Source organism: Choloepus didactylus, chromosome 10 (assembly GCF_015220235.1).
Source record: "Choloepus didactylus isolate mChoDid1 chromosome 10, mChoDid1.pri, whole genome shotgun sequence".
NCBI classification, from domain to species: Eukaryota; Metazoa; Chordata; class Mammalia; order Pilosa; family Megalonychidae; genus Choloepus; species Choloepus didactylus.
Genome location: NC_051316.1, coordinates 114,204,698 through 114,226,471, shown reverse-complemented (window position 1 = coordinate 114,226,471; position 21,774 = coordinate 114,204,698). Strand labels below are relative to the sequence as shown.

At 39.5% G+C, this 21,774-nt stretch overlaps 1 protein-coding gene across 2 annotated transcripts in view; it reads right to left on the bottom strand.

The window, feature by feature from the left end:
* Positions 1-21,774, bottom strand: part of TMEM245 (transmembrane protein 245) — a 111,240-nt gene that overhangs the window by 9,823 nt on the left and 79,643 nt on the right. For both annotated transcript variants that reach the window (XM_037850882.1, XM_037850883.1), the window contains 3 exons: positions 18,923-19,023; positions 18,587-18,761; positions 15,591-15,785 (listed from right to left, as the gene is read on the bottom strand). In XM_037850882.1, the coding sequence (XP_037706810.1) occupies positions 15,591-15,785; positions 18,587-18,761; positions 18,923-19,023 (471 nt within the window). The remainder of the gene's footprint in view (positions 1-15,590; positions 15,786-18,586; positions 18,762-18,922; positions 19,024-21,774) is intronic.

Genomic DNA, 21,774 nt, shown 5'->3' with positions numbered 1-21,774 from the left:
GCCCCCCACTCCAAGATGACAACCAACCCTCCGCGACCTCAACGCCACCGGTCGACTCGCCAACCGCGAGACCCTTCTCAATCACCTGAACATCGTTCTCACCTCAAGTTCCAGCTTCTCTGAACCCCTGAACTTTAAACCCCTCACCTTCACCCAGCCCGCTGCAGCGAAGCCATTGTCAAGCGCCCGGGCACCACACCAACACTGAGCTCCAGCCTCGCTGGGCCACCGTCAACCCCTTTTTCCCTTCCCTAACCTCCCCCTTCCCTCACCCTTAGCGGGCCTCTCCGGTAAAGCCTCTTCCTCTAATTAGAAAAGAAAGGGGAATTGCGGGTGTCTGAGCTTGTACCTGAACTTACCAGGCCTGGGCCAGGGGACCTGATCACCCCCTGGGGAGGGTAGTAGGTACGGGCGTGAGTGCCCTCTGCAGCCCCCCCGAGCCTGGGGAGCGAGGTCAAGGCAGCTCCCTCTTCCTCACCCAAAACGCCACTGGCAGGGGAGGCTTGCCGGAGGAAACCGCCTTTCTCCCAACTGCCCTTTCCCCACTTCCTTATCTTACCCACTCACTCCCTGGTGCCAAGGCCACTCCTGCCACCGCCAGCGCGCATGCCCGTGGCCAGAACTACCCCCGCCCCGCCGCAACGGTTCCGGCGTTCTCTCAGAACCAATCCTAGCCCCTATCCCTTCAGTATTGCCATTTAAGGCTGCTTCACCTCCTTTCCAGGCCTGCCCTTCTTACCAGCCTATATAACCTGTAATCACCCCTGAATAAATCTCTTTGGCGCATACTCCTACTGGATGAAGAGTGTCTTGTCCCTATCGCCGCCCTCCTTGCACGCCTCTCGCCGAGGACCCTGGCCACGTCCTCCGCCTCGCCCTCGCCTCCGGGAAAGAGCCCCCGCCGCCGGTACCCCTTGAGCAGCCCCGAGAGCTGAGGGCTCGGCTACCGGCCGCCTCTCCCCCTAGAAGTAGTGACCGCGACCGCAGATATCAGCACTTCTGACAAGTTATGACAATCAAAAATATCTCCAGGTCTTGTTAAATGTCCCATGATGGAAACAAAATCAGCCCCCAGTGAGAACCACTGCTCTAGATATCTATCTACAAATAGATATATCTATCTATTTATCTACAAATAGATATATCTAGATATCTATCTATAAATAAATCTATATTTATTTATAAATCTGTTTTGCACACTCACCTAAGTCTGTGTTTTTGCACTTGTGTATAGGCACAGCTGTCTGCAAGCTGTCTCACACAATATGAATTTCAAGTAGCACTCAATTCTGAGAAGCCTTGGAAAATCTTCACAACCAATAAGCAAAAACTGACCAATATTACAAAGGATTCCTCAATACCCCACAGGTTTTTAACTTAATCTTTTGGCATCTTTTCAAATTTCAAAGACACCTGCAAGTTTGACTCTGTAACTATTCAGCAGTTTCTTTAAACTATGAATGAAAGTTTCTGCCTCAGGGCAAAGACACTTGAACTAAGATTAAGACTGTGGTTGGCCTGGTGGCTGCTTTTGTTGACAAGTAAGCTTAGCTGTTATCTTGAAATTCACAACTACTATTCATTTCTGTATCAAAGCCAAGAAAGCCTCCAAAAGGAGAAGAAAAACAAAGTGATGCAAGCTGAGAACAGTTAAGAAGAATGTGTATTTCCCAAGCCCTTCACCAGCCCAGGGCTGGGCTGTGTCCACTCCATTCACCTCTATCAAAATACTGCATTCGCCACTATCAACAGAAGCAGAGGGAAAGGGTCTTTCCTTCAATCCTTTCTTGGCTGGATAGCTCTTCATCTATGTGTAGATAGATGGCAGTACATAGAAACAGTCTTGCAAGTGTGTCTTTCAGCCACCAGTTCTTGCAACATCAATTAAAAATGGTATATCTGCCTAATTAAATACAACCATCCTCCTCCTGCTGTCACACTGTAACAATATACAAATCCCTAAAATATCAGCCAAGTTCTTTCATAACTCATGCCTCTGTAGAAACAATTCCCTCACAGCCCAGTGATTTGTTCTACTGGGAACTGAGCACATCCTAAGTATAAAACCCTGCAGACAGGTGCTTTAGATACACCAATAACTAAAATAGATACAGTCCCTGCAGTCACAGCAGCTATAGTCAAGCAGGCGAAGAAAAGATAAATGATCAAATGCATAAATGAAAATTATACTATGGAGGAAAAGTACAAGGTGCTTTAAAAGTATTAAACCAGCAGTAAGGACTGAACCTAATCTTGGGAGTAGGGGAAGCCTCTCGGATGAACCGACATTTGAGATGAGATAGGAAGAATGATTAGAAGTTAAGCAGGTAAGAAAGCATGGGGATGGTGCGGGGGTGGGGGGTGAGGGGCGTGGATGGGGTTGTCCAGACTTGGAAAGCAGCTTATACAAAGGCATAGAGTTAGGGGGCAAGATGGCAGACTGGTGAGCTGTATGTATTAGTTACTCCTCCAGGAAAGTAGGTAAAAAGCCAGGAACTGCGTGGACTGGACACCACAGAGCAATCTGTCTTTGGGCATACTTCATACAACACTCATGAAAACGTGGAACTGCTGAGATCAGCGAAATCTGTAAGTTTTTGCGGCCAGGGGACCCGCGCCCCTCCCTGCCAGGCTCAGTCCCGGGGGAGGAGGGGCTGTCAGCTCCAGGAAGGAGAAGGGAGAATTGCAGTGGCTGCTCTTATCGGAAACTCATTCTACTGATTCAAACTCCAACCATAGATAGACTGAGACCAGACACCAGAGACTCTGAGAGCAGCCAGCCCAGCAGAGAGGAGACAGGCATAGAAAAAAAACAACACGAAAAACTCCAAAATAAAAGCAGAGGATTTTTGGAGTTCTGGTGAACACAGAAAGGGGAAGGGCGGAGATCAGGCCTTGAGGCGCATATGCAAATCCCGAAGCAAGGCTGATCTCTCTGCCCTGTTGCTTTGTCTATTAGCATTTCAATAACCCATTAGATCTCTGAGGAGGGCCGTTTTTTTTTTTTTTTTTTTTTTTTAAATCCTTTTTGCTTTTTCTAAAACAATTACTCTAAGAAGCTCAATACAGAAAGCTTCAAAGAATTGAAATTTGGGCACGTCAAGTCAAGAGCAGAACTAAGAGAGCTCTGAGACAAAAGGCAATAATCCAGTGGCTGAGAAAATTCACTAAACAACACACCTTCCCAAGAAAAGGGGGGTGTCCGCTCACAGCCACCATCCTGGTGGACAGGAAACACTCCTGCCCATCGCCAGCCCCATAGCCCAGAGCTGCCCCAGACAACCCAGTGTGACGGAAGTCCTTCAAATAACAGGCACACACCACAAAACTGGGCGTGGACATTAGCCTTCCCTGCAACCTCAGCTGAATGTCCCAGAGCTGGGAAGGGGGAGCAGTGTGAATTAACAGAGCCCCATTCAGCCATCATTTGAGCAGACTGGGAGCCTCCCAACACAGCCCAGCAGCCCAGAACTGCCCTGGGGGGACGGCACTCACCTGTGACATAGCACAGTCATCCCTCAACAGAGGACCAGGGGTGCACAGCCTGGAAGAGGGGCCCACTTGCAAGTCTCAGGAGCCATACGCCAATACCAAAGACTTGTGGGTCAGTAGCAGAGACAAACTGTGGCAGGACTGAACTGAAGGATTAGACTATTGCAGTAGCTTTAAAACTCTAGGATCATCAGGGAGATTTGATTGTTAGGGCCACCCCCCCCTCCCCGACTGCCCAGAAACACGCCCCACATACAGGGCAGGCAACACCAACTACACACGCAAGCTTGGTACACCAATTGGGCCCCACAAGACTCACTCCCCCACTCACCAAAAAGGCTAAGCAGGGGAGATCTGGCTTGTGGAGAACAGGTGGCTCGTGGATGCCACCTGCTGGTTAGTTAGAGAAAGTGTACTCCACGAAGCTGTAGATCTGATAAATTAGAGATAAGGACTTCAACTGGTCTACAAACCCTAAAAGAACCCTATCAAGTTCAGCAAATGCCACGAGGCCAAAAACAACAGAAAATTATAAAGCATATGAAAAAACCAGACGATATGGATAACCCAAGCCCAAGCACCCAAATCAAAAGACCAGAAGAGACACACCTAGAGCAGCTACTCAAAGAACTAAAGATGAACAATGAGACCATAGTACGGGATATGAAGGAAATCAAGAAGACCCTAGAAGAGCATAAAGAAGACATTGCAAGACTAAATAAAAAAATGGATGATCTTATGGAAATTAAAGAAACTGTTGACCAAATTAAAAAGATTCTGGACACTCATAGTACAAGACTAGAGGAAGTTGAACAACGAATCAGTGACCTGGAAGATGACAGAATGGAAAATGAAAGCATAAAAGAAAGAATGGGGAAAAAAATTGAAAAACTCGAAATGGACCTCAGGGATATGATAGATAATATGAAACGTCCGAATATAAGACTCATTGGTGTCCCAGAAGGGGAAGAAAAGGGTAAAGGTCTAGGAAGAGTATTCAAAGAAATTGTTGGGGAAAACTTCCCAAATCTTCTAAACAACATAAATACACAAATCATAAATGCTCAGCGAACTCCAAATAGAATAAATCCAAAAAAACCCACTCCGAGACATATACTGATCACACTGTCAAACATAGAAGAGAAGGAGCAAGTTCTGAAAGCAGCAAGAGAAAAGCAATTCACCACATACAAAGGAAACAGCATAAGACTAAGTAGTGACTACTCAGCAGCCACCATGGAGGCGAGAAGGCAGTGGCACGATATATTTAAAATTCTGAGTGAGAGGAATTTCCAGCCAAGAATACTTTATCCAGCAAAGCTCTCCTTCAAATTTGAGGGAGAGCTTAAATTTTTCACAGACAAAGAAATGCTGAGAGAATTTGCTAACAAGAGACCTGCCCTACTGGAGATACTAAAGGGAGCCCTACAGACAGAGAAACAAAGACAGGACAGAGAGACTTGGAGAAAGGTTCAGTACTAAAGAGATTCGGTATGGGTACAATAAAGGATATTAATAGAGAGAGGGAAAAATATGGCAAACATAATCCAAAGGATAAGATGGCCGATTCAAGAAATGCCTTCACGGTTTTAACGTTGAATGTAAATGGATTAAACTCCCCAATTAAAAGATATAGATTCGCAGAATGGATCAAAAAAAATGAACCATCAATATGTTGCATACAAGAGACTCATCTTAGACACAGGGACACAAAGAAACTGAAAGTGAAAGGATGGAAAAAAATATTTCATGCAAGCTACAGCCAAAAGAAAGCAGGTGTAGCAATATTAATCTCAGATAAAATAGACTTCAAATGCAGGGATGTTTTGAGAGACAAAGAAGGCCACTACATACTAATAAAAGGGGCAATTCAGCAAGAAGAAATAACAATCGTAAATGTCTATGCACCCAATCAAGGTGCCACAAAATACATGAGAGAAACATTGGCAAAACTAAAGGAAGCAATTGATGTTTCCACAATAATTGTGGGAGACTTCAACACATCACTCTCTCCTATAGATAGATCAACCAGACAGAAGACCAATAAGGAAATTGAAAACCTAAACAATCTGATAAATGAATTAGATTTAACAGACATCTACAGGACATTACATCCCAAATCACCAGGATACACATACTTTTCTAGTGCTCACGGAACTTTCTCCAGAATAGATCATATGCTGGGACATAAAACAAGCCTCAATAAATTTAAAAAGATTGAAATCATTCAAAGCACATTCTCTGACCACAATGGAATACAATTAGAAGTCAATAACCATGAGAGACTTAGAAAATTCACAAATACCTGGAGGTTAAACAACACACTCCTAAACAATCAGTGGGTTAAAGAAGAAATAGCAAGAGAAATTGCTAAATATATAGAGACGAATGAAAATGAGAACACAACATACCAAAACCTATGGGATGCAGCAAAAGCAGTGCTAAGGGGGAAATTTATAGCACTAAACGCATATATTAAAAAGGAAGAAAGAGCCAAAATCAAAGAACTAATGGATCAACTGAAGAAGCTAGAAAATGAACAGCAAACCAATCCTAAACCAAGTACAAGAAAAGAAATAACAAGGATTAAAGCAGAAATAAATGACATAGAGAACAAAAAAACAATAGAAAGGATAAATATCACCAAAAGTTGGTTCTTTGAGAAGATCAACAAGATTGACAAGCCCCTAGCTAGACTGACAAAATCAAAAAGAGAGAAGACCCATATAAACAAAATAATGAATGAAAAAGGTGACATAACTGCAGATCCTGAAGAAATTAAAAAAATTATAAGAGGATATTATGAACAACTGTATGGCAACAAACTGGATAATGTAGAAGAAATGGACAATTTCCTGGAAACATATGAACAACCTAGACTGACCAGAGAAGAAATAGAAGACCTCAACCAACCCATCACAAGCAAAGAGATCCAATCAGTCATCAAAAATCTTCCCACAAATAAATGCCCAGGGCCAGATGGCTTCACAGGGGAATTCTACCAAACTTTCCAGAAAGAACTGACACCAATCTTACTCAAACTCTTTCAAAACATTGAAAAAAATGGAACACTACCTAACTCATTTTATGAAGCTAACATCAATCTAATACCAAAACCAGGCAAAGATGCTACAAAAAAGGAAAACTACCGGCCAATCTCCCTAATGAATATAGATGCAAAAATCCTCAACAAAATACTTGCAAATCGAATCCAAAGACACATTAAACAAATCATACACCATGACCAAGTGGGGTTCATTCCAGGCATGCAAGGATGGTTCAACATAAGAAAAACAATCAATGTATTACAACACATTAAAAACTCGAAAGGGAAAAATCAATTGATCATCTCAATAGATGCTGAAAAAGCATTTGACAAAATCCAACATCCCTTTTTGATAAAAACACTTCAAGAGGTAGGAATTGAAGGAAACTTCCTCAACATGATAAAGAGCATATATGAAAAACCCACAGCCAGCATAGTACTCAATGGTGAGAGACTGAAAGCCTTCCCTCTAAGATCAGGAACAAGACAAGGATGCCCGCTGTCACCACTGTTATTCAACATTGTGCTGGAAGTGCTAGCCAGGGCAATCCGGCAAGACAAAGAAATAAAAGGCATCCAAATTGGAAAAGAAGAAGTAAAACTGTCATTGTTTGCAGATGATATGATCTTATATCTAGAAAACCCTGAGAAATCAACGATACACCTACTAGAGCTAATAAACAAATTTAGCAAAGTAGCGGGATACAAGATTAATGCACATAAGTCAGTAATGTTTCTATATGCTAGAAATGAACAAACTGAAGAGACACTCAAGAAAAAGATACCATTTTCAATAGCAACTAAAAAAATCAAGTACCTAGGAATAAACTTAACCAAAGATGTAAAAGACCTATACAAAGAAAACTACATAACTCTACTAAAAGAAATAGAAGGGGACCTTAAAAGATGGAAAAATATTCCATGTTCATGGATAGGAAGGCTAAATGTCATTAAGATGTCAATTCTACCCAAACTCATCTACAGATTCAATGCAATCCCAATCAAAATTCCAACAACCTACTTTGCAGACTTGGAAAAGCTAGTTATCAAATTTATTTGGAAAGGGAAGATGCCTCGAATTGCTAAAGACACTCTAAAAAAGAAAAACGAAGTGGGAGGACTTACACTCCCTGACTTTGAAGCTTATTATAAAGCCACAGTTGCCAAAACAGCATGGTACTGGCACAAAGATAGACATATAGATCAATGGAATCGAATTGAGAATTCAGAGATAGACCCTCAGATCTATGGCCGACTGATCTTTGATAAGGCCCCCAAAGTCACCCAACTGAGCCATAATGGTCTTTTCAACAAATGGGGCTGGGAGAGTTGGATATCCATATCCAAAAGAATGAAAGAGGACCCCTACCTCACCCCCTACACAAAAATTAACTCAAAATGGACCAAAGATCTCAATATAAAAGAAAGTACCATAAAACTCCTAGAAGATAATGTAGGAAAACATCTTCAAGACCTTGTATTAGGAGGCCACTTCCTAGACTTTACACCCAAAGCACAAGCAACAAAAGAGAAAATAGATAAATGGGAACTCCTCAAGCTTAGAATTTTCTGCACCTCAAAGGAATTTCTCAAAAAGGTAAAGAGGCAGCCAACTCAATGGGAAAAAATTTTTGGAAACCATGTATCTGACAAAAGACTGATATCTTGCATATACAAAGAAATCCTACAACTCAATGACAATAGTACAGACAGCCCAATTATAAAATGGGCAAAAGATATGAAAAGACAGTTCTCTGAAGAGGAAATACAAATGGCCAAGAAACACATGAAAAAATGTTCAGCTTCACTAGCTATTAGAGAGATGCAAATTAAGACCACAATGAGATACCATCTAACACCGGTTAGAATGGCTGCCATTAAACAAACAAGAAACTACAAATGCTGGAGGGGATGTGGAGAAATTGGAACTCTTATTCATTGTTGGTGGGACTGTATAATGGTTCAGCCACTCTGGAAGTCAGTCTGGCAGTTCCTTAGAAAACTAGATATAGAGCTACCATTCGATCCAGCGATTGCACTTCTCGGTATATACCCGGAAGATCGGAAAGCAGTGACACGAACAGATATCTGCACGCCAATGTTCATAGCAGCATTATTCACAATTGCCAAGAGATGGAAACAACCCAAATGTCCTTCAACAGATGAGTGGATAAATAAAATGTGGCATATACACACGATGGAATACTACGCGGCAGTAAGAAGGAACGATCTGGTGAAACATATGACAACATGGATGAACCTTGAAGACATAATGCTGAGCGAAATAAGCCAGGCACAAAAAGAGAAATATTATATGCTACCACTAATGTGAACTTTGAAAAATGTAAAACAAATGGTTTATAATGTAGAATGTAGGGGAACTAGCAGTAGAGAGCAATTAAGGAAGGGGGAACAATAATCCAAGAAGAACAGATAAGCTATTTAACGTTCTGGGGATGCCCAGAAATGACTATGGTCTGTTAATTTCTGATGGATGTAGTAGGAACAAGTTCACTGAAATGTTGCTATATTATGTAACTTTCTTGGGGTAAAGTAGGAACATGTTGGAAGTTAAGCAGTTATCTTAGGTTAGTTGTCTTTTTCTTACTCCCTTGCTATGGTCTCTTTGAAATGTTCTTTTATTGTATGTTTGTTTTCTTTTTAACTTTTTTTTTCATACAGTTGATTTGAAAAAAGAAGGGAAAGTTAAAAAAAAAAAAAAAGAAAAAAGACAAACAAGGAAAAAAAAAAAAAAAAAAAGATGTAGTGCCCCCTTGAGGAGCCTGTGGAGAATGCAGGGGTATTCGCCTACCCCACCTCCATGGTTGCTAACATGACCACAGACACAGGGGACTGGTGGTTTGATGGGTTGAGCCCTCTACCATAAGTTTTACCCTTGGGAAGACGGTTGCTGCAAAGGAGAGGCTAGGCCTCCCTGTATTTGTGCCTAAGAGTCTCCTCCTGAATGCCTCTTTGTTGCTCAGATGTGGCCCTCTCTCTCTGGCTAAGCCAACTTGAAAGGTGAAATCACTGCCCTCCCCCCTACGTGGGATCAGACACCCAGGGAAGTGAATCTCCCTGGCAACGTGGAATATGACTCCCGGGGAGGAATGTAGACCCGGCATCGTGGGATGGAGAACATCTTCTTGACCAAAAGGGGGATGTGAAAGGAACTGAAATAAGCTTCAGTGGCAGAGAGATTCCAAAACGAGCCGAGAGATCACTCTGGTGGGCACTCTTACGCACACTTTAGACAACCTTTTTTAGGTTCTAAAGAATTGGGGTAGCTGGTGGTGGATACCTGAAACTATTAAACTACAACCCAGAACCCATGAATCTCGAAGACAGTTGTATAAAAATGTAGCTTATGAGGGGTGACAGTGGGATTGGGAATGCCATAAGGACCAAACTCCACTTTGTCTAGTTTATGGATGGATGTGTAGAAAAGTAGGGGAAGCAAACAAACAGACAAAGGTACCTAGTGTTCTTTTTTACTTCAATTGCTCTTTTTCACTCTAATTATTATTCTTGTTATTTTTGTGTGTGTGCTAATGAAGGTGTCAGGGATTGATTTAGGTGATGAATGTACAACTATGTAATGGTACTGTAAACAATCGAAAGTACAATTTGTTTTGTATGACTGTGTGGTATGTGAATATATCTCAATAAAATGATGATTAAAAAAAAAAAAAAAAAAAAAAAAAAAAACAAAGGCATAGAGTTAGAAAAGAGCCTGGGTGTCTGAGGCCCTGACAGAAGGTCAGTGTGGCTGCAGCTCAGACAGGAAGGGGGAAGTGTTTCAGGTTTAGCAAGGTAGACACAGGTCAGATCACGTAGCGTCTTACCAGTCATGTCAAGGATTTTGATTTTTCTCCTAAAACCAATGGGAAGCATTTAGCTTCAGCATGAAGAATGGACTGGAGGATAGTCAGATACTGGGAGACCAGCTCAGAGGCTAGGACGACTGCAGAAATAAGGTGAGAAAGGCCAAGAGCCTGGGCTGCTTTAGACCAAGGAGGTGGCACTGGTGATAAAGAGACGAGGATAGATTCTGAGGTAAAACTGACAGAACTTGGTAAAGATGATGAATGCGGGCAGAAAAAGGAGTAAGGATGCCAACCCTATGTCATGCGTAAGTGAAGGTAACATTTACTGAGCTAGGAAACAGGAGCATCTTATTGTTTTTCTGGGTTAGGGAAGGCAAAGAAGGGAAAATTCATTAGTTGAAACACACCAGCTCACCTGCTTATTAGCTAAGTGACTTGTAAACAACTTAACCTCTGAAGCCTCAATTTCCTCATTTATAAAACAAGGAAACAATAGTACCTACTCTCATATGAAAACAATGAACAAAGTAAAATTAGATAATACATTTAAAGCTTTTATCACAGAACTTAGTAATTCCCAAAAACGTTAACAGTGGTTGTTTTTGTTACTATTACTATTTAGAATTCACACTGAAGAGTGAGGCATTGAACACACATTCTTTTCAGGCCCTCCCCTAACCCATCAGAATGCCAGTAAATGGATTTCTTTAAAAGGCATAAACCCACCAAAAGAAAATTTTAAAAGAATGTAAGAAGAGGCAAGAGCAGCAAATGTTTAGAAAGTAGAACACAGATGGACAACTGGTAACTGATCCGGCATACCCTACAAAGCTGAATTCCCTAAGGGCTCAGAACTAGTAGCATCAAGTAACTGGAATGGAGTTAAAGGTAGGGCTAAGGAGAGAAGGAATGCTTTAAAGTCTATTTAGAAAACAGAAAGACACCCCCTCCCCCACCAATACCCTCAGCCCGATTCCATCCAGCCAAGCAACTACCCCTATGCTCTCCCCTTAGTGGCAGAAAACTAGTTTGTTTGTTTGTTTGTTTTTTCACTCAGAAGTGAAAACAAAAGGTCTCTGGACTAGAGGAGGCAGAGAAGACAGCTGGGTACACACTGGCAGCTGGGAGAGTAAATAAATGTTTCCATCTGGAGTCCATCCAGCCGCTTTCCCCCTTTTGGCTCCCAGAATGCCGGCAGCAGGCCTTCAACATCTAGGAGGAAATGAGAAGGTCTTTCTCTGAGGAACCGACCAGCCCCAAAGACAAGGACATCGAGGCTTCCACGAGGCAATGGCCCTGCCAGATTATATTACGGTAATACACAGAGTAACAAGCCCCACCAATAGCTTCCGAGTGAACGCCTCACTCCTAATACGAGCCCACAGCCAAAAATCTTTGATATCTGACAGCAATGCTATATGGCCAAGGTGAAGGGATTGTGCAGGTGTAACTAAGGTCCCCAACCAGTTGACTTTAAGTTAAATGAAAAAGAGATCTACCGGGTGGGCCAGGCCTAATCACGTGAGCCCTTGAAAAGAGGGTCTAGAGCCAGACAGAAGTAGGAAAAATGTTCTCCTGCTGACCTGAAGAACAGCCTGTGGAGAGGGGCAGCCTGGAGGGGCTGAGAGCACCTCAGCCCTCACAGCCTGGAGGAAATGAATTCTGCCAACAATCACATGGGCTTGGAGGGCCCCAGGACACAGACGACACCCCAGCTGCAGCCCTGTGAGACCCTGAGCTGAGAGCCCAGCAAAGCCGTGCCTGGATCCTGACCCACAGAATCTGTAAGACAATGTACATTGTTTTAAGCCACCAAGTTTGGGGTAATTTGTGACACACAACAAAAAAAAACTAATACAAATCTGTATGCTAAAAAGGGTGAATTTTACTTTATTTTACTATTACCTCAATAAATGTGACTGAAAACAAACAAATGTGACAGCAGAAATGGAAACCTCTGCTGAAGGGGTGAAAGATAAAGCTGTAGAAATCATCCAGACAACAGAACCAAAGAGACAGATGGAAAAATAGCAGAGAAAAGGTAAGAAAAGATGGCTCGTCTATGAGGTTCATCATCAGAATAAAAGAAGTTTCTGAAAGGGAAAAAAGGAAATCATCAATGATATAATTCAAGAAAATGCTCAGAACTGAAAGACGTAAGTTTCCAATTTTAGAAGTCCTATCAAGGGCCCATCAGACAAAATAAATGAAGTCCCCCCCCCAAAAAAAGATCCTACAAGGTATTTAGATTGACAAAACAGTTAAATCACAAAGAATAAGGAATCAGAATGATTCCTGACTTCCTAACAATGACCATGGAAAAGAGAAGACAATGAAGAAATAAAGAAATTATGAAGGAAAAAATTGTTATACATAGAATTGTCTACCCAGGCAAGTTATCAATCAAGTATGAGGTTAGAAAAAGCCTTTTTAGACATGCATAATCTCCTGAAATTTACCTCCCATGCACTCTTTCCCACAAAGCTCCACCAAAATGGGGGGTGAGGGGGTGGGGGGAGGGAATCAAGAAAGAAAATGATATGGAGTACAAGAAATAACAATTCCAGCAGAGGAGAGAGTTGAGGGAATCCCTGGGTGACAGCTCTATACCAGGCAAAGGGAGCAGATCTCCTCTGAGCAGGTCAGAAGACTGCAGGAGAGACTTCTTCAGGAAGAAAACACTGGTAGCCCCCATGATACAACTGAGCACACCGAGAGGAGATGGAAACACCTGCTACAAGGCTGGGGGTTGGACTAGCTATGAGTATACCGAAAACAAAGCAAATAAAAAACTATCTTCATTAACTTAAGGGAAAACAAAAAGCCATATAGGTAAGGAAATATAAACAGGGTCTACCATAAGGCTCAAATACAAATATAATTTATAGAATCATAACAATGTAAACACTGAATAATGATCTAACCAACATTACAGTTTAATTGTATTGGGAGGATGGGTAGTAGAAAGAACTAAACGTGCATCTTTCAAGCAAGAAATTAATAGATAATGCCTACACATGGAAAAAAAAAAAAACAAGGAATAAACAAATTACATGTTCCAAGATATGGAGGTAAATATAAAAAGAATTAAGAGTTCAAAGTGGCTACCTCTAAAGAGGGGAAGTAGGGAGCAAGAAGAGGGCAAACAACTGCTATTTTCACAACAAACTTTACAGAAATGCATGAATAACTCTAAAGGAATAAAAAAAAGATGAGTGACCTACTGGCCCTCACATTTTTTTTCGGTTCCTTCATACCACCTAATGAAGCACATTCTACCTTCAGAGAGAAGAGATAAAGAAGGCATTTGCCTCTAAAGGAATTCATATACGTTTCGTTTCACCTTCAAAACTAACTCCTGCCTTACTAACCTAGAATAGTTGGAAAATTTTTCTAAAATAGCAGCAAAATGTTAATCAACAAATTTTCTTTTTCTTTTTGCTTTTGTTTGGGGAGCAGTAGCAAGGGCTCCCTGTTGCTTTGCAGTAACTGTCTACTGGCGCCTTCTAAGGTACCTGACTCCTTTAAGAAGTAAAGACAGAAAAGTATATCCTAGCATCACCACTCCCAAAATGGTGAGGCCTTAGTCAAAACCATCTAATACCTCTGACTTTTTGAGACTGTGTGTGTCTGTGTGTGTAATGTGTGTGGTAACATATATATAGTATAACAAAATTTGCCACTTGAATGATTTTTAAATGTACACTTTAGTGGCATTAATTATATTTAAAATGTTGAACTACTATCACCACCGTCTATTACCAACACCAACAGAAACTCTGTATCTATCAAGCAGTAACTACCCCTTCCCTCTCCCCCAAGCTCCTGGTATCTTCTAATCTACTTTCTTTTTCCATGAATTTGCTTGTTCTAGATATTTCATATAAGTGGAATCATACAGTATTTGTCCTTCTGTGACTGGCTTCTCTCATTTAGCATAATGTTTTCAAGGTTCATACGTGTTGTAGCAAGGATCAAAATTTCATTCCTTTTTATGGCTAAATAATATTCCATTGTGTATATATACTACATGTTATTTATCCATTCATCTGTTGAGGGATATAAGGGTTGTTTCCACCTTTTGGCTATTGTGAATAATGCTGTTTTGGACGATGGTGGTACAAGTATCCGTTTTAAGTCCTTGCTTTCAATTCTTTTGGGTAGACACCTTGGAGGGAACTGCCAGGTCATATGGTAATTCTGTTTAGCTTTTAGAAAACTGCTGAACTATTTTCCACAGTGGCTACACCGTTTTACATTCCCATCAGCAATGCACCAGGGTTCTAATTTGTTTACACCCACACCAACACTTACTTTCCATGTTTTTAATAAGAGTCAACCTAGTGAGTATGAAGTGGTATCTCATTGTGGCTTTGATTAGGATCTCCCTAATGACTAATGATGCTGAGCATCTTTTCATGAGCTTCTCATCCATTTGCATATCTTCTTTGGATAAATGTCAATTCAAGTCCTTTGACCATTTTTTAATTGGTTGTTTGTCTTTTTGTTGTTGAATTGTAGGAATTCTTAACATATTCTGGATATTAAAACTTATCACATTTGTGCCCCCAAATAATTCTCTCCCAACTTTTTATTTTGAAAAGTATAAACCTACCAAAAAATTGAAACACTAGAACAAACAATAACTATATGCCCTTCATCTAGATTCACCAGTTGTCAACATTTTGCTGCAGTCACATTCTCTCTACCTCTCTATCTGAGTTTCGGCTGAACTATTTGACAATCAGTTGTAGACATCATGACATAGATGACATGTCACCCCTAAAGAACATTCTCCTACATAACCAAAGTACCATTATCACACCCAAGAAATGTAACATTGCTGTAATGATATTTAATATATGATCTATATTCAAATTTCCCCAATTGTTCCAGAAACATCCTTTTTAGGTTTCCCCCACTTGCAATCCAGGTTTCTATGGAGGCTTCATGCATTGCATTTCGTTATCCAATTTCTTGAGTCTCCTTTAAGCTAGTGTACCACGTCCCACAACAGCTTTTAAATTTTTTTTAATTTTTGTTCTTTTATGACATTAACAATTAATGTCAAAATTTTTAATTTTCCTGATATATGAATCCCAAATCTGCAAATAATATATATTTAGTGTCTTCTACAGTCTGTAGCACAGCACTGATACTGAAACAAGAGGGATAGAATGGTCCAATATTCACACATGGTTTACAGGCATTCTGTTTTAACTCACCGCTGAGTCTGGGCAGGCCACGGGGTCTGGTTTGGCGTGGGCACTGAATTCGTGGGACTCACCAGCATGGCACTGTAGATATTGGAAGCAACCACCAGTATGCAGAGAAGTATGGGCCCAATGATTGCGCCCTCAAGGCCGAGGTAGTAGGCTCCACCAGCCACTGCCAAGCCTGTGAGGTAAGGATGGCCGCCTCTGGGATTGAACAGCACATCAATTAGTTCATGAGTTTTAACAAACATAAACCTGGGGGTAAATCTGAAATATATTCTCTAACAATGTTAATTATCTAATACACCATGCTTTTCACCGCATTAGAAATGTGCTTTTAGATAAACTAAAAGCAGATAATGCACCCTGATTATAACAGTATTAAGGTGTAAGAATTTCCTTGACTATGCAGCACATGTGCCATATTTGCCTCTTTATAGGTCTAATGACTGAAGTCAGAAATGGAAGTTGGCATTTTAACTGATATTTGGCACTCATTGCAGGTAGCTGCCCATAGAATGTTAATGTTCTCTTAGGACTAGTTAACAATCACCTGTTAGATTTAGGATTAAGTGGGCACAATTTAGCATGTAATTCAATTAATTATGCTTTTTTATTAAAAATTTTAAAAACAACAATAGCATCCCTGTTATTCATAGGTTAAACTTGTAGCAACCTCCTAAAATACAGTTTTGAACACAGGTTATAAAAAAAAACAGTCTCATGAGGAAAATATATGTCACAAAGTCAAAGGTTTTTATTCTAGAGGAGAGTCAGGATTGCCCTCCAATTTATCCTAACATCACTTACATGACTGGAATGAAATAAAACATATTTTATAGCATCTCAGCATACTGATAACAGCAAGTAACCATTGACATAAGAGGGACTAGGAAATAAAATATGTTCTCTTTACTTTCTAGTTTTCAACACATATGAATAAAACAATTTAGCGAGGGATGAACAACTAAATACCCTGGAAGGATGTTCTATATCGTATTACAGTTCAAGAAGTAATACGTATGGTGTTATAGTACATAGGAAACCAATACATTATATTCATAATTTATTTGTCTTCCTCATTACAAAAAAGGACTTAGGGCAGTATCCCATGTATGCCACATAAATAAGTTTTTTCCCTAAGCAACACATTTATGGAAAATTTCTCTCTAAAATGCTTGAAGCTTAAAAAAAAAAAAAAAAAAAGTGTGGGATCTTTTAAATAAAAGCTTCATGTATAAAAATTTATGCAAAACTTTTCATTTCCTAATGATGCTTATTGAATAAGGTATTATTTTATTATTAATATAAAGTCATACGGACCTAGAGATAGCAACTAGTAAAGGGGGAATAATAATCTAATAAGAACAGATAAGCTATTGAGGGTAATCTCAATGTTATGGGAATGCTCAGGAATGATTATGATTTGTTAATTTTCTTGGGTATGGTAGGAACAAGTTGGAAGCAATGTAGACATTTTAGGTTATTTATTTTTCTTATTCCTTTGCTTTGTTAGGGTTTGTTAATTTTCTTGGGGTATGGAAGGGGCATGTTGGATGCAATGAAGTTATTTTATGTTATTTATTTTTATTATTCATTTGTTTTGTTTTGTTTGAATTTTTTTTTTTAATTTTTTGATAAAGTAAAAAACACTATTGCATCTTTAAAAATTAGCTTCAATGTAGTTTTTTAAGGTTATTTGTTTTTCTTATGCCTTTGATTACGGTTTGTTAATTTTCCTGGGGTATGGTAGGAACATGTTGGAAGCTAAGTAGTTATTTTAGGCTATTTTTCTTATTCCTTTGTTTTGTTTTGTTTCAAATTTTTTTTGTTTTTTAACTTTCAATAAAGTTAAAAAAATAAAGTCACAAATTCATCAAAGTCTAGCTATAAACCTTAACATAAAATTTATAGTAAAGTTCAAAGAAATGAAAGCACCTAACTATAAAAGGTATACCTATTCCTGCTGTTTAAATGTCAACTGTTAAACACTAGTTAACCACACTCTGCTGTTCTCCTTTTAACTTTAATTTTCTCTCTCAAATTTTAGGCATAAATGTTCCCTTAAGGCCTGCTTGTGGTGCTGCCTGTTTCTTTTTGAACTAGAACTTCAGGCTTCAGAGTTGTTCTACATCAAGTTATTTTCAACTTTAACTTCCTAAACAGGAAACAGGGTAACATATAATTTGTCTCTATATAATTTTAAATTAACAGAAAGTTTCTATTTCTATAATTTTTGACCCTATCTGCCCTTATTGTGATTGTTTCACATAAAGAAAACTTAATATATTAACTATTATGATAGTTTCATTAGGCCATACTCTGAATATGAGTACCTGACCAAAATTCAACATCAGGTCCAACTTAGATTCTAATAAGCAATGTGAGTCTACATACTAAAAGTATTTACCATCATAACTAGAAGAAGACTGGCTTGATGTACTTAATCCAAAGTCTGAGAGAGAGATCAAAGCCTACAAAGATAGCCAGATATTTATTTATTATAATATATGGCCAAAGTTTTGATTCTGACTTAAATTTAACCTGTCTTCATCTTAGAACCATGCTATTATATCTTAAATAAGAGATTTCTACTTATCAGATATTAACTTGCTGAGAACTGGTTTTACATGGAAATCCTCAAGCATACAACCGCAAGCCCCAAACGCAGAGCAGTTCTGAAAATAACCACTACCTCTTTACTGTATTCAAAATATGTTATGTCCATCTAGTAATATTTCTTTCCTAGGTTAAATGCCACTATATCAGGAGAAAACTGTTCACACGTTTAAAATATTGTAAATAACACCTCTATAATAACAAATTATCATACCGTATTAATTATGTTAATTATTTTTAAATTAAACTTTCATTTTTCAGCAGGAACACAAAAGACTATTTCCCTGAACTTATCACCTTTCCAAGACCCCCAGGAAAAAAAAATGACAACAAAAATCCCTGGATATGATTTACCAGCAATTTCAGAAGTTCTGTGGAATACTTACCCTGATATATCAGAATAGATTGCAGTGTCTACGAAGTATGTTGGCAAGAGATGAAAAACCAGCAGTAAAATGGCTTTGCATCCTAACCCTTGTGTAAGCCACAGGTCCAGAACTGCAGGTATCGCTGCCCAATATGTCCCCAGAAATGGCACTGCTCCAAGGATCGCTGCCAAAGCTAATAAAAGAGAAAAAAAAAGAAAAGCAACTTAACATCATCGTCAAAATAGTCACAAAATTTAATATTTTAAACCTGAAGAGGAAGACGTTTCCCAATGCATGTAAAATGGCTTAACTTTCTTTAAATAGACCACAATGGAAGTTACAACTGGTGGTTACCTGATGGTATGAAGACAATATTGATGCCAAATATAGTATGAGTCAGCCAGGTGTACAATCCATAGAAGCCAGCCATTTTGAGGGAAGCATCAAACACCCCTCTAGAATACCCAAAGATAAAAGAGAAAGTAAATAAACATACTGTGATTCAGAAAAATCAACACTTCTGGGCTTCTGGCTATTTCATGCCAAATCCGATAACGCCTTCAATTTTACTACTGCCCAAGAACCCTGTTTTCATTTTACATCAAAGAAACATAAAGACCTATGACATATTTTTAAAACCCTGAACCCTGAACATATATTGTGACAGGCTGTGTTATATACTCCAGAAAAAAACATCTTCTTAACCTTAATATCATTCCTGTGCATGTGAACCCACTGTAAACAGGATCTTTTGAAGATTTTTTTTTAGTTAAGATGTGGCCAATTGAATCAGAATGTGTCTTACTATTACTGGAGGCTTTATAGAAAAAGCCATGGGGAAGAGTCGGAAGCCAGAGGTCAAGGGAACCCAGAAGAGAAAGGAAAGGACAGCATCATGGTGGGAAAGCCAAGAGACCCAAGGATTGCCCGTCAGCCAGAACACTATAAACCCCGGAAGGAAGCAAGCCTTCTATCTCTGAAACCATGAGGCAATGAATTCCTGTTGTTTAAGACAACCTATTGTGTAGAATTTGTCACAGAAGCCCTGGCAAACTAAGACAGGAGCACCACATAAGAGGGAAAAATAAGGAGCTGTTCAGAAGAGAGCACAAAGGCAGCAAGCCTTAAGTAATCCCAGTATCACAAAATATAAAAACCAGGCTTCTGCTAGGGCCAGGGGAGGCACTCTCCCATATTCCCAAGAGAAAGAAGAGCTGCCTGTAATCCAACGAACGGAGACCACACAGCAAAGAGAATCCTGCACACACAGAAGGAAACAACAATCTTTTCCAAAGCGTTCCAAGGGGGGTACTATAAGAGCAAATTCAAGCTCTGGAACCAACCGATTCAGTCACTTAACAGGGTTCTAACATGGATGCGGTGAGAGAGCAGCTCCCTAAATTGTGAAACCTTCTTTGTCATCCTGACCAACAGCTTTCACTCAAGAATGTGTTAAAGGTGTGCCCTCTGACAATAAGGACCCAGATTAAAGTGGTGTCAGTAATACTGAAAGGAAGGGAGCTAGCCTACAGGAAATATAAAGGGTCTGAACAGTAACTGAGTAGAGGAAAAAAAAGAAAAAAAAAGAAAAAAGAGAAAATGATAGAACTGCAAGTTTTGAACCTGAGGGGTCTAAAAGAATGGCAATGTCTCAAAGAAACAGAGAGGTCCAGAATGAGAGAGAACACAGAAGAAAAGAGACTAAATTTAGTTTTGAGTTGTGGTACACCAAAAAGAATGAAGACAATACCCTGGATGAAGCTGGAAATAAGAGACAAGGCTTAATAGAGAACTCTGGACAAGAAATTTGTGATGCACCAAATTAGGTTACTCCCAAGAAAGGATAGGATATCCTTAGAGAAATGGGGAAATGGCTGCACTCTCAGAAGAGACCAAAGGACAAAGATATATCAGCCTAAAAGATAATGAGATCATATCTGTAGTAGGTGGGGGTTACTGAAGTCTACTATTCTCAGAGCCAAGTGAGAAGGAGGCTTTTGAGAAGGAGGGAATAAAAATAAGGCCAAATACCACAGAGGAATGAATGAGAAAAAAAGACTAAGAAAAATAAAGTACTAAATGTGACTAGAACTGAGAGGCTGTGGGGTGGGGGGAGTCAATGAGAAAAGATGTAGATATGGTACTTTCATTAACCTTACACTATTTTAAAGTTTTTAAAGCTAAAAAAAAAAGTTGACATTGAAGGTACAACAGATTATCGCAACTGAATCACTCCTCTGGGTAGCAAATAAGCAAAGTTCAACCAAAAAAGATCACCTGTGAGAAAGAGCACAAAGTCGTCTCTCTTCTACCTCTGGGAATACTGACTGCTGGTAATATTCTTACTAAGGCAACTTTTAAATAATTTTGTGGGCCCGAAGTGCACTCTACATTGTTTGCAGTTACTAAACATTCATGTAACCCAATGTGAGATGAAAAGGCAGTATATCCCCCAATATTGGATTACTTATGATCTGACAGACAAGCTTTATAAAACAGCAGAGAAAAATCTTCTGAAGATGTATCGGGAAGTAGAAGTTTTTTTAACTCTCTTTATGTAAATTCTCTAGGAACTGTTTTTTTTTCCTTACCCTTTTTTTTTTTTTTTTTTGGTATCAGCTTTATTGAACTATAACTTACAAACAATAAAACTCACCAAATTTAAGAGTACAATTCAGTAGGTTTGACAAATGTAGATGGTTGTATAACTACTGCCACAATCAAGATATAGAATATTGCCATCACCACAAAAAGTTCTCTCGTGCCCATTTATAGTCAATCCCTTCCTGAACCTTGGCCTGTGGGGGCCAACAGATATGCTTTCTGTCACCATAGTTTTGCCTTTTCCAATTTCTCATGAGTGAAATCATACATAGTTTTCTATGTTTGGCCTCATTCACCTAGCATGATGCTTTTGAGATTTGTTCACACTGTTGAGCTTATTAGTAGATCCTTCTGATTGCTGGGCAGTGTTCCATTATAGGAATATACCATGATTTACTTATCAATTCACCAGTTGATGGGTATTTGGGTTGTTTCTAGTTTGGGGCCATTATAAGTAATGTTGCTATGAACATTTGAGTACAAGTCTTTATATGGACATATGCTTTTATTTCTCTTTGATAAATACCTAGGAGTGGAGATGCTGGGTCATATGTGTCTGTTTATAAGAAACACTAACAGTTGTTTTGATTTCTCCATTCAGA